Genomic DNA, 13,859 nt, shown 5'->3' with positions numbered 1-13,859 from the left:
GTCTTGTTCCCAACCATTAAGACTGGTGATATTGTGTTGGTCTAAACTATTAAGACTGGTCTTGTCTTGGTCTCAACCATTAAATGTACTGGTCTTGTCTTGTTCCCAACCATTAAGACTGGTGATATTGTGTTGGTCTAAACTATTAAGACTGGTCTTGTCTTGGTCTCAACCATTAAAAGTACTGGTCTTGTCTTGTTCCCAACCATTAAGACTGGTGATATTGTGTCGGTCACTTAATTGCACCAGATCTGGCAAACAGAAGCAAGTTGGCAATACAGTCCTCGGGTGAGCAGGTTGGGCAGGCACCAAATACAGAATAAATCCCTCAGTTGGGCAGTTAGACGCTTTGGGTTAGGCAAACAGAAGCCTTATTTGGGTATAAACCCCTGTGCTGATGTTGCTTTTGATTTCATGCCAAACATTTTTACGGTATTGGCCAAAACTGAACTTTGAATCAGTAATGATAGTAGTTTCATTGTGGTGCACTGTTGGCTTGATGGCTGAGGTACTAAACAGACCCTTGATTGGAAGCTTGAGGGTTCAAGCAAGACCCTTAGTAGCTTTAGTAGTACCTCATGTCAGATAATTTAATTTTGGATAACAATAAAACCCACTGAAATGGAAATGTTGAATTACTTTAGTGGATCCACTGCACCCACAATGCCAGCAGTCCTCATATAACATCCATTTATTCATGCAAGCATTCGTTTTAATCAGCTGCATAATCCTGAATAGGAATTTGTGGATGAACGTGGATGTGCAGGCCACCGAGTTCAACACCAACCTTGTGAAAGCCTGTCTACATACTTCCAGACTTTTGTTTTTCGAGGGAAAACCCCAAGAAATGTGACACAAGACATCAAGTTTTCATGCCTTTATTGATCAAAAAAGTACAATGGAACAAGAGTGAAGAAGAGAAATGAGACGCAGAGCAAACAAACCTAAAGATGAAAATGTTTATGATTTATTTTGAATAATATTTACACAATTGTTGTCCTGTCTGGGTGTGGGTGTACTGCATTGCGCCCGGACCCTGACCAGGATAAAACACTAATGAAAGACGACAATGAAAACTACACAAAGATCTAATAAAAAAAGCTAAACTGATCATTAGGTACGGATGAACACTGATGATGAGGTGAATTACTCTACGCTGCGCTCATGAAGCAGGTTCCTCCGCCTCCGGGTCGTTATCAGGATACGCCTTCTGATACGCCTCCACCATGGAGTCCAAATCCAGCCCCACTGTAGAGGTAATGTTCACCAGGGCCAGGATCTTGTTCCTGTGTTTGGCGGGCGTGTCCTGCAGGTACCCCGCCAGGCGCTTCTTGGCGTCGCTGCACCGATTCTGGTCGAGCGACAGGACCGGGAGGGAGTACAGGACTTTGAGGAGGGCGCAGACGTTGGGGAAGAACTTGACGTCGGACAGCTGGAGCGTTTCGTAGACGGTGGGGGGCAGCGTGACGTTCTTGGTGCCGTGCTTCCACTTGATCTTCCAGCAGTTGAGCTCGGTGGGGAGCGTGTCGGGGTTGGGGAGGTCGTCCTTGTACATGTCGGCCGTGTTCTCCTCCGTGTTGTACTTGAGCTGCGCCATGATGGCGGGCACCAGCGAGAAGGACTTCAGGGCGTTGACGAGGTTCTCGGAGAACAGGTCGCTCAGCTCCTTGATGACGCAGGTGACGATGGGGAAGGTCAGGTGGATTTTGTAATAGGCCTCGGCCTGGATCTCCTCGCCCGCGTCGGGGCGCTGCTTTCGGAAGAAGAGGCGCGGGATCTTGACGGGAATCTCCAGGGCGGCGGCCAGGTTCACGGCCTCCTCGAACCAGAACTCGTGGTACACCTCGATGTTCTCCAGAACCTCGTTGAGCGAGTGCAGGACGGCGGTCAGGCTGGCGGCGGCCGAGAAGACCTCGCCGCTCTGGCCCTGCAGGTTCTTCCCGAACGCTCTGGAGAACGACAGCGTGTTCTTCAGCACCACCAGCGCCATGACCAACTCGAAGTCGGACAGGGCTTCGGATATGACGAAGGCGTCGTGCGCGATTTCGTCGCTCCATTTCTGCTCCTCGTTGTCGTGGATACTGTCCATACAGAGCAGCAGCGCCTCCACCAGGTCGATGGCTAACTCGAAAGTGTCGTGCTGATCCGTCCAGTCGGCGCGACTAGCCTCCTTGAGGGCGTTTCCTTTCTCGTCGTTGCCCTGGTAATAGATAGCGATGGCGCTCTCCAGCTGGTCCTGCAACGACGGCGACTTGCTGAAGAAGGCGTCGATCTTCTCGAGCGTGGACATGACCAGATGAACGCTGGTCATGTTTAAACCGTTAGCCAGGCTGATGTTCAGCGCGTGCCCGGCGCTCGGCGTCAGCACCGCTAGCGGGTACGTCTCGCAGATTTTCGTAGCCACGGCTTTGACCTTCACGGCGTACACGCCGGCGCAGAAGTACGCCTGGCCCCGGCAGTTCGCCATATCCAAGCCGTACTTCTCGCCCACCTCGGCGCACAGCTTCTCCGCGATGGTTTCCACGTCGCCCTCGAACGCCAGGAACCCCAGAAACTCCTCGCGCAGGGAGTTCTCCTGATCCACGAAGCGGACCAGCGCGGGGATGTGCTTCTCCTCGCCGATCTCCACCACGTTCTCCGCGACCAGAGAGAAGAAGCGCGCCTCCTTCACCTCCCTGAGCAGGTCCTCCCGAGCCCACTTCTCCACCAGCTCCAGGACGCGCTCCAGCTCGGCCCCCGAGCAGTACTCGGGGTCGACCGGCGTGGACTCGGACCGCCTGCGCAGGGCGGCGTCTCCGGCGCCGACGCGGTGCTCCAGCAGGGCCCGGACGTTACTGGGAGTGAAGACCTTACTGGTCTGATCTCTCTCCGAGTGGCCCTGCAGTGGGATGTTCTGACGTCCCATCATGAGCACCACGTCGAACAGAGAGTGCAGGTACTCGCGCTGCTCTTTGGCCTGGTCCGTGACCGCGGGTTCGGTGCTGGCCTCCTGACCGTTGGCGCTCTCTTTGGCGGGGTCGTCATCCTTCTCCACGGTCTCGTCCACTTTACGAAGACGTAGAAAAACAAACCACGGACCGTTAAGTACCTAGATGTAGAGGAAGTCACACGATACACGACCCGAAAGTATGTGGACACCTGACCATGAGCTTGTTCTATACTGTTATAAGCCAAAACATTAAAACCACCCGCCCGTCAGATCATCTGAGACAGAAATCAAGCCTTCCCCAAACCGTTGATACAAATTTGGAAGCACATATTTTATTTTACAGAATTAAAAGGCTGAAATGCATGGAATTAATGGTTTAGAAGGGTGTCCACATACTTTTGGCCATACAGTGTGGATTAACCAACCTTTTTTCACTTTCGGCTGTGGGGCGGAATCTTCCTCCTGCAAAAGAAAATGAATGAAGCTTATCACGATATAAAATATTATATATATACACCGATCAACCATAACATTAAAACCACCTCCTTGTTTCTACACTCACTGTCCATTTTATCAGCTCCACTTACCATATAGAAGCACTTTGTAGTTCTACAATTACTGACTGTAGTCCATCTGTTTCTCTGCATGCTTTGTTACCCCCTTTCATGCTGTTCTTCAATGGTCAGGACCCCCCACAGAGCAGGTATTATTTAGGTGGTGGATGATTCTCAGCACTGCAGTGACACTGACATGGTGGTGGTGTGTTAGTGTGTGTTGTGCTGGTATGAGTGGAGTTTTTAAACACCTCACTGTCACTGCTGGACTGAGAATCGTCCACCGACCAAAAACACCCAGCCGACAGCGCCCCGTGGGCAGCGTCCTGTGCCCACCGATGAAGGTCTAGAAGATGACCGACTCAAACAGCAGCGATAGATGAGCGATCGTCTCCGACTTTACATCTACAAGGTGGACCGACTAGGTAGGAGTGTCTAATAGAGTGGACGGTGAGTGGACACGGTGTTTAAAAACTCCAGCAGCGCTGCCGTGTCTGATCCACTCGTACCAGCACAACACACACTAACACACCAGCACCATGTCAGTGTCACTGCAGTGCCGAGAATCATCCGCCACCTAAATAATACCTGCTCTGTGGTGGTCCTGACCATTGAAGAACAGGGTGAAATGGGGCTAAAAAACAGATGGACTACAGTCAGTAATTGTAGAACTACAAAGTGCTTCTATATGGTAAGTGGAGCTGATAACATGGACAGTGAGTGTAGAAACAAGGAGGTGGTTTTAATGTTATGGCTGAAAGTGCAGAATTTTACCTCCTCGTTGGTTCTCTTGCCCTTGATGGGATGGTCGAAGATGGTCGGTATGGCAGTGTCCTTCAGAACCGTCCTGAACGGGCTCTGGAACAAAATAAACATGAGAAATGCAACCCGCTGTATTTAATAAATCAGTTTTATCCTTCCACCCTGAATGGATTTCAATTTATCTGGTTTATTTTGGTGCAATTCTGATTGCTAATCCGGGGTTCAAAACTCAGTAATGCTCAATCGGCCGGGCATCTACACAGACATGATTGCCAGTATGTGCCTGGTGTCCTGCGCCCAGTCATCCTGGGGAAACCGGACCCACGGCGACCCTGACCGGAATAAAATGAAATAAAAGGAACGTACGGTTTTTAAGATGAGATCTGGCTCGAAGTGTCGGGCGCACAGTCTGTGGTACTTGTTCAGATGTTCCGGTGGTTTGTCCTTCAGATCCGAGCGGCTGCAGTTCTCCACCCACTTCTTACATCTGCAGACAAAAAGCCGAGCAAAACACCGTACAGATAAACAGCCAATCGTGTGTCCAGGTAGTGGCCCAGTCTATGCACAGATTATAACATAATTATATATACACTACTGTATATGGACAAAAGTATTGGGACACCTCCTAGAATTTTGGAATTCATGTGTTGTGTTTTACCCGCTAACAGGTGTAATAAATCAATCATATAAGGAAATGATACGCTTTCGACTTTGCAGCAACAGTTTAGGGAAGGCCCTGACCTGTTCCGAAATGCCGAAAGCTTGGTTTTCTTCATGTCAGTTGTAGCCTAGTGGTTGAGGTACTGGACTCGTACTGGAAAAGTTGCCGGTTCAAGCCCCACCACTGCCAGGTTACCACTGTCGGGCCCTTGAGCAAGGTCCTTGACCCTCAATTGCTTTGACGATACACTGTCACAGCACTGTAAGTCGCTTTGAATAAAAGCGTCCGCTAAATGCCAAATATGTAAATGTCATGCAAATGTTTAAAGAAACTCAAATGGCCTGTACAGAGCACTTCAAAGTCTTGTGAGAAGCTTTACCTAGAGGTCACTTCATTTTAATACCATTTGTTTATGAATTGGGACCTATGACAAGTCTGTGGTCAGGTGTCCGAATACTTTCGACCATACTGTCATTTAGATTTAAATAAATAAATGTAGTAAACTGTGCTCCCTCTGTTACGAATGCATACTAGCGTACTAAACAGTGTGCAATATTAGTACGCTACTAAATGCATACTACTACTAGAGCACACATTTTGGCATACTACTTAGTACGCTAGTATGCATCTGGGACGCAGCATGTATGATAATTACGCTGCCAATATTTTAATCAAATTCACTCTTATTATACAAAATACAGTTTTATAAAGCGGACAGGTAGTTGAACATCGTAATAATTATTACAATACCTACTTATATCCCTTATTTTAAATAAAATACGTAATAATGTTCTCACCTCTCCGGATCCCGCGGAAACCTGAAGAAAGCTAACACAGAGTGCGAGCTCATCCGGGTACAATGCAGAGCCGCGCAGAAATTCGGCATAGCGACAGAAAGCAAAAATGTCCAATTTTAAAACTTTTTAATGATGGTTCTAGTGGTCGGTGAATGAAAATTACCACTTTATTCGGCACTATAGTGCTTTGTGTGGCCTGGAGGAGTCAACATGTCGAATTCGCCTGCGTCCCAAAATGCTTCGCGAGGCGAGGCGAGGCTACTTTTTGTTTTGAACCAATCCGGTGGCGCGTTGATAATGCGGGCGCGCGGGTGCTCATGGGAAATGTAGTTTTCCCCTTGCATCTGGCTTGGACTACACAACGGTCCTTCGGGAACGTTTAGTCAACAGAATAGTATTAAAACGATCTCTTGTCCACATTAAAGTGGTTTTATATCAGATTTGGATGGAATGTGCATGAAAGTCACTCACATTCTTGTTATTTTCTTTATTTATTAGGATTTTAACGTCATGTTGTACACATTTTTATAAGATATCCTTTATTTGTCATATATACAGATACAGGTGTACAGTACAGTGAAATTCTTTCTTCGCATGTCAGAGCGCAGGGTCAGCCATCGTACGGCGCCCCTGGAGCAGACAGGGTTAAGGGCCTTGCTCAAGGACCCAACAGTGGAGCCTGGATTTGAACCGCCAAAGCTCTACCCACTAGGCTACACTGTATGAATGGCTACATTCGGTACAATTTTGTATCCCCAATTTACCTCACTTGCACATCTTTGGACTGTGGGAGGAAACCCACACAGACTCCACACGGAAAGGACCCGGACCGCTTGACCTGGGGATCGAACCCAGGACCTTCTTGCTAATAGGCGACAGTGCTTCCCACTGAGTCACCGTGTCACCCCAGAATAGTATTACAATGATCACTTGTCCACATTTTAGTGGTTTTATATCAAATAGGTGGCATACTCTTCCTATACAAGATTAGGTGGATAACGTGCATAAAAGTCACTCATATTCTTGTCAAATCAAGGCTGGACTACTGAAACTTAGTCCTGACTGGTCTTCCATTCACAATCTAATTTCTGATGCTTAAAACGCCAAAAATGGACCAGACCTGACCTACCTTAAAGCACGTATCAAACCCTGTACCCTTCACGAAGAAGCCTGGCTTGTTTTAAGTCAAATGGATGGTTTTGGAGTGAAAAACACTTTACTAGCCATCGTATGCATACTGACAACTGCAAAGTATGGTGGAGGAGGAATAATGCCTGTTTTTGATTGTACAGTCTGTTAAGAGTGCAAAAAATAGAAATCTTAATGCTGCAACAAACATATAACATTCTAAAAACTACTTCTGCTTTAAAAATTGTAGTAATAGTTTGAGCATTGTCCCCATGCTTAATAAATACATGTTTTGGTGAGCTTGGTATGAAAGAACTTGAACTGATAAAGCTGCCTAAGGTCAAAATCTCATACACATCTGTGCCACTAAGAATCCAAGTAAATCCCAGTAGTCATATTCCAAAATTCAGTGGAAAGTTTCTCAGAAGAGCTGAGGCTCTTTTTATAATGAATAAAAAACAAAGACGGCATCATAAAGAACTTAATATTTATTAAAAATAACCCCACACATATCATGTGACAGAGTTATTCTCTCCAGAATGATAAACTGTTGAAGGCTGAGTGTTACAGGCCACTGTTCATCATTCTACTCATCATCAATATTAACGTTCTGTTATTACTGCACGTGTACAACTAATTTATACAGCTGGAGAAACAGGACAGGTACAAACAACACATACATGAACATGCTGAGACAGCACAGAAAATAGAAAAAAAACTATAAACAAATTATATTTTCTTTAAAGCTGTGATATGTAACTTCTGACGATGTGAAGACCTTACTAGTAAAAATGATATTTATATAAGTAACACTAAAAGAACATTTTAGGAGTTCATGTGCCAAACAGGACATTAAATAATAATTATGAAGATGCAAGATTGCTTTAACCTTTACCAAAAACAGTTACACAGTGCAGCTTTAAACTGGGAAATGCAGCATTCAGAGCAGTATTCAAACACATGTAGTATTTACTTCAGTAATAATGAATTATGCAGGATTTTAGTACCAATACAGCTCAACACCAGGCACCAGCAAGCGCTGGTTTGTTTTCTTTAGTAGTTCACCGTTTCATGTAAAGCAGCTTGTATTAGAAGCTCGTTTAGTGAGGTTTTCATTCACCAAGTGTTAGATATGTTTATATATTACACTGAAATATGAAAAAATATCACCTCACCATTTTTCATTTCAATAAAAAAAATCAGATTTAAAACATTTTAATCATATTACTTCAAATACTAACAGTTTTCACTGCAGAAAAACAGATAGAAGTGATATTGAGCCCACAGTTCATGACAACACTTTACTTTTTTACTTTGCAGTTTCTGTATTTTGCCCAGGTTTAAATCTCAGTGGTGCTATCTGCCGTCTACACAGATGTTACTGACTATGTCCGGGATTAAAGGGCTATTGGGGGTGTCCAAACAGCCTGGCCATTGAGGTGCACTTGTCAGTGTGTGCTCAGTGCCACTAACAGACCCGGATAAAATAAGGACATCCGACTCAGGGATCCGGACCAGAACGTTCCACTGCGGTGCTCCTAAGTATAGTGTTCAAGAGTAAACAATTCTGAATATGTATTTTTCTCCTACACAAAAATCATAATCAACATTTAGAGTCCTCAGTAGAGGTTTGTTTAGTTTAATAGAACAAAGTTCCACACACACACACACACTGTTGTTATTTTAAAAAATCTGCATCGATTCCAGCAGCTTTCAGTAAAACAATCTTTTTTTAATTAAAATAATGTGTGTTCATTTAGTGGCCAATAGAATTATTAATAGAAATACAGCTGGAATGCCTCTAGTTGTCATATATATACATACATGTACTGTATATGATCCGAGAGGGTCAAGCTCAAGGGTCCAACAGTGGCTGCATAACAGTCAGGATTTGAACCCACAACCTTCCAAACAATAATGGCCCAAAGCTCTACCCACCTGGCTACTACTGTGACTACCCCCCCCAATTTTAATATGACAAAAATCAATTCAAATGTAGTGTCTGTCTTCAAGAGTGTGAGTGTGTTTATCTCTGGTGTGTCAGAACAATGTGTGTATGGATTTAGGTACTAGGGTTGAGTACGCTCTTCACCTTTTTTTATCCTAAAATTTTCATTAAAAATGTCATTTTTTTTGGGTGTAGTAAAATGTTTAGTATGCAGCAGAACCCCCACGACCCCCCCTTCAGTGTGCTCGATGTGTTGAGTTCAGTGTTCCTCGTCGATCAGCTCGTGCAGGTTCTGGATTTGGGGATGGTGCTGCAGCAGCGCCGGGTTCTTCCTGTAGATGTAGGCGTTGGTGTCGGCGGCGTCCAGCAGCTCGAGTTCGGCGAGAGAGGAGACGCACGGGTCGTGCTCGTTCAGCATGTCCGGGAGGCGGGACGAGTACCTGTGGATTCGGGAGGAGCGGCGCACGGGGGTCAGGTACTTCAGCTCTTTGATGCCACCCTTACGCCGAGAACCAGGAGTTCCTGGAACCATCTCGCCGTCCAGCTTCTTCTTTACACTGAGAAAAAAAAAAATAAAACACTAAACAAATCGATATTAATAGGAAATAAATAAATATTCAGAAGTACCCAGAAGTACACGGACACCCTTTCTAGTTACACAGTGTTCCGGTTCTCCAGCCACGCCCTTTGATAACCGGCATAGAGGAAATCAAAATCAAACAAATATGCTTTTAATTGTGCAGAAACAGTTTGGGGAAGGCCCTTCCCTGTTCCAGCATGACTGTGCCCCTGTGCAGGGGAGGTCGGTAGACATCAAAGCCCGGACCTCAACCCTGGGATGAATTGAAATGCAGATTGCAGACCTGACCCAAAAGATGCTTCATCCTGGTCAGGGTTGCAGTGTGTCATCACAGTGCACCACACACAAACGGCCAATTTAGAGCAGCCAATCCACCTTTTGCATGAAGTAAACAGAAACAATAGTACCAATAGGAAAGAAGAACATGCCAAACTCCTCACAGCCAAGTGTGAGGTTAAAGACTGACCTCTGGAGGAACGGCGTGGTCTTCACACTGTACTTCACCACACACCCTTCTGCAGCATCTGCTGGTGTGGAATCCATCTCATCATCATCATCCTCCTCATCTTCGCTCGTCTTCTTCATCTTCTCCTCACGTTTAATCGGCTTCTCCTCGTCCTCTCCACCATCCTGCTCCTGTGTCTCCTCTTTTAGTTCCTCTTCCAGGATCTCGTATTCTTTATCGGTTCCTTCTTCCACCTTCGGCTCGGTCAACATCTCAGCTTCATCGTCTTCACCTGTCAGCACAATCGCATCGTTATTGCAGGTATACACACGTTTTATTAGCAGCAGTAGCCGCTTCATCCTGGTCAGGGTCGCAGGGAATGAGGTTGTGTTGTACTGGGAAACGTTGGGCGTCAAGACACATGATTGGCTATGTCTAAGGAAGGATTGGGGAGGAGGTGCATGGGTGAAGCCCTGCTATAGATCAGTGTTTTGTCCAGGGTATTTCAAATACAGTCATGCTTAAATGTTCTACAGTTAGAAAAACACTAATAGGTTAATGGGTCAAAAGTATATGGACACCATTCCTAATCAGAGTGCTGTATGTATTATATATTGAATTCTATAGTGAACAATAAGAGCGACTCACCTCTGTCGCACGAGGACGGAGTTTCCATGGCCTCCAGTCGATCACACAGATTCACCACCAACTGTTCAGAACACATGAAGCAACAATTTATTCCCAGTGGGTCCGGAGCTACACAGAAACACCGGGCCACTCTGGACAGGGTTGCCAGACACGCACAGATTCCATCAATTTACAGCAGCTGTTTTTGGAACAGTGCATTGAAGAGAACATGCCAAAATGAACACTCAAGGTTTAAAACCCTGGTCACTTGCTGGGCGCGACAGCCGTTTGGTTCTTACCGACTCCAGTCTGATCTCGGGGTCTGCGGGCAGGTCCAGGTCGGAGTTATCCAGCAGGTCCAGGGTGGTGTTGATGATGTGGCTGGGGCTGCTGGTGAACACGGCTTGACTCTGAGGAACCTCCTCAGGTTTGGTCTGATGAGCCGGGATGACCTGGGGTTGTGCCTCTTCTTTAACGACGACCTCGGCTTTGCTGGTTCGGGGAGCTGCTTTCTCCGTGACCGCTGGTCTTTTCAGGGTCTTGCCCTTCGATGCCAGCCATGCTGCCAGCTTCGCCCTGGGAGGATACAGTTCAGAAGTTAGCGTGTACCTGACCGGTTTGTGATACATTTCATTTTAATTGGGCCTTTTTTTTTTCGGCATGACTGCACCCCTGTGCACAAAACAGTATTTAAGATGCATTGGAATGTCGATTGACCTTCTCGTCCAATGTTATTGGTTGACCTTGCAAATACTACTGTCACTAAATGGGCACAAATTCCCACAGACATTGAAGGCTATAACAGCTGTAAATATCTTTTTGGACTAGAGGTGTCCACATACTTTTGACTATATAGTGCATTTCAAAATAACCCTAATCAACCACTTTTATATAATTATACTATTTAATTAAAAATGGATTTCCATGCAGGATCAGAAGAAATGGGAATGACTTGATGCTAACAACTTACTGGCGCTCCTCTGCGGACTCCGCCCGGATTCTGTACTGGCTGGTGCTGCTCGGGGCGGGTTTGTGTGTTTTCTGATCACCAGCAGCGGCTGTGAGTTTGGGTTTGGTTTGCACCGATGGTTCTTTCTTCTTGATGAACGATGTGGGTTTGGAGATCGGAGCTGGTTTACTGGAGGTCGTTGCTGGCCTTGCGGGCACTGCGGCCGTTTTTGAGGAGGCTGTAGGTGCCCTTGCGGAGGCTGTAGGTGGCCTTGTGGGCACTCTGGGTGGCTTTATGAACGTTGTAACTGGTTTTGCAGCCGAGTGAGTTGGAGCTTTGGTCTGCACCACTGGTTTCTGTGCCACGTCAGACACGGACTTCACTCTGCCAGCGAGGTTAGGAGGCAGTCTCGCTTTAGAGGAACCAGGTACAGTGGTGACAGACTTGGAGCGAACCTTGGACAAAGTCCTCACCTCAGGATTAGGCCTAGCTGCGTTTGCTTGAGCGTCTGCTGTCTTCTCGTCACCGGTGGCCGGCTTCCTGAAGCAGTCGATTTTTGACTTCACCACTCTGCCCTTGTAGGTGCCGGGGATAGTTTTGGGGGGCACGGATGCTGGTGGCTTCGGAACCTCAATGACCAGCTTCCTGTGCCTGGTGGATTGTTGGGTGTGGAAGGCCTGGCTCAGCGTTTTCCGTGCTATAGAATCTGAAGCGTTGGTTTTTGTAGCTGGTTTGATTAGAGGTTTAGACCCAACCTTTCCAGCCATGTTTGCCTCCTGTAGATCATTTTTGGACTGCAGGGGTTCAGATTTAATCAGCTTCTGTTTGGATACGACACATCTGGGGACGGTTTTCACTCCAGCTTCTGGTTTGGAGTTCTCTTTATTGCTCTGAAACACAAAGCATTGATATAAGCCTGCTAGTTTAAGGTTATTGAACATTATCTTTTTATGTAGTTTTAGTTAATTTAATGGTACCTTTATCACTGCCGTGTCCATCCTGCGCTGTCACAAAAAAAATGTTGAATATTGTTATTAGGTGACAAATAACATTATGAGCTACTTGTAGTGTTTGGACACCTGACGAGGACCTTGTTGGATCTCATTCTAAAGCTTGGGCTTAAATAAGAAGTTACACGAGTAGTTTGAACTCAGTTATTAGGAAGGGTGTGGACTGACTTTTAAACACACATGCCATGACACATTTTTTCACTTACACCTAGGGGCATTTTTTGAAAGGTGGCAGAAAACCGGAGTACCAGGACAAAAACCCACAGATCCTTGAGGCTGTAACATCATAAAGCACCAATTAAGCAAAAGAACACAATTAATGACCTCGAACAGAGAACCATTTCTCAAAACAGGTGAAACAGGTGAGACATTTGGCACATGTAACCATAAATGTGTGTAGTGTACTGAGAGCATCACCGTTAATGCAAGTTTGAATAAAAATTTGAATATGTCGTTAAGTATTCAAATCCTGAGTAGCATAAAAAACTAAAATAACATTAGGTAATCTGCAAAGCAAAGTTTTATTTTTAAAAGCAACCGTTTTATTCCACTTACACGAGGTCAAAAAGCCCACAAAGACAGCGATTAGAGATTAGAATCTCAAATAGATCTATTTTAACCAGGTAGTGCACTATATAGGGAGCATAATCCACTACTTCATCCACTATGCAGTGCACATATATAGGGAGCTTAAAGTAATTTGAATTCAGACCTGGTTTTCATCAGCTAGAAAGACACTTATAATAACATATAAAAAGAACTTACCTCGAATCACGAATGTCCGCAAACAATCCGCAGCAAAAACACTAAAATAAAAGTATGTAAATATTAAATAAAATAAATAAAAGATTATAGTTTTGTTAGTGTTGTTTATGGCTTGAGTCTTACAGCCGCTTTCAAACCTGCAACGTTCAAAATGATTTGAGCCTGCCGCTGCAGTCGTTCGTCCTGATTGGCGGGTTACAGGTTGGAGCTAACTCAATTTATCCAATGACATGAGCAGAGAGAGGTCATGTGATACATCAGGCGGGTCTTTTCGTCAACTGAACTGAAGAAGGCGCAGTTATGTCGGGTTTGAACCAAAACAACAACAGTGATGTGATGATGGGATCTGATGGGCAGAACCAACATTTTAAACAGTAACACAGTAGAAACAAAAATGATTGGAATGTTAAGCCGTTTAAGGCTGAAATCCTGTCAAACACACAAGTACAAACTTTGATTAAACTGGCTAGAATAGTATTCGACCCCTAACTATGATGGCCATTTCCATAACCCCAAAATGGAGGACATGACAGTGGGGAGTCAGGATCATGTCTACAGCATACAACATTAAAACCTTAACTGATATGGTTGTGATGCAACTGAATAAACTAGAAAGTTGCCACATTAATGAAGGTTCTACTCAGCAAATTTAGAGTTGACTTGTGATACTTCAGTACAAAAAGCATGGAAATAATCTTTCTTGC

The 13,859-nt window shown here is 45.3% G+C and overlaps 2 protein-coding genes across 3 annotated transcripts; both read right to left on the bottom strand.

Moving 5' to 3' along the window:
* Positions 1-862: 862 nt before the first annotated feature.
* On the bottom strand, positions 863-5,935 carry thap12a (THAP domain containing 12a). Its single transcript, XM_063014025.1, has 5 exons — positions 5,704-5,935; positions 4,612-4,732; positions 4,258-4,341; positions 3,355-3,391; positions 863-3,045 (listed from the first exon to the last, which is right to left on the bottom strand). Exons 1-5 carry the CDS (start codon positions 5,790-5,792, stop codon positions 1,163-1,165), a joined length of 2,214 nt encoding a protein of 737 aa, XP_062870095.1. The 5' UTR covers positions 5,793-5,935; the 3' UTR covers positions 863-1,162.
* Positions 5,936-7,304: 1,369 nt separating this feature from the next.
* On the bottom strand, positions 7,305-13,340 carry si:ch211-266i6.3 (cytoskeleton-associated protein 2). Of its 2 annotated transcripts, XM_063014545.1 has the most exons (8): positions 13,293-13,334; positions 13,156-13,196; positions 12,358-12,384; positions 11,402-12,270; positions 10,731-11,007; positions 10,453-10,513; positions 9,826-10,096; positions 7,305-9,336 (listed from the first exon to the last, which is right to left on the bottom strand). In XM_063014545.1, exons 3-8 carry the CDS (start codon positions 12,376-12,378, stop codon positions 9,039-9,041), a joined length of 1,797 nt encoding a protein of 598 aa, XP_062870615.1. In that variant the 5' UTR covers positions 12,379-12,384; positions 13,156-13,196; positions 13,293-13,334; the 3' UTR covers positions 7,305-9,038. The 2 variants fall into 2 exon arrangements, with proteins under 2 accessions (XP_062870615.1, XP_062870617.1); XM_063014547.1 differs by having other exon boundaries at positions 12,358-12,379; positions 13,156-13,340.
* Between the last annotated feature and the right edge of the window lie 519 nt (positions 13,341-13,859).

The sequence above is a fragment of the Trichomycterus rosablanca genome, chromosome 18 (assembly GCF_030014385.1).
Source record: "Trichomycterus rosablanca isolate fTriRos1 chromosome 18, fTriRos1.hap1, whole genome shotgun sequence".
In the NCBI taxonomy this organism is placed as follows: Eukaryota; Metazoa; Chordata; class Actinopteri; order Siluriformes; family Trichomycteridae; genus Trichomycterus; species Trichomycterus rosablanca.
This window is presented reverse-complemented; position numbering and strand designations above follow the sequence as displayed.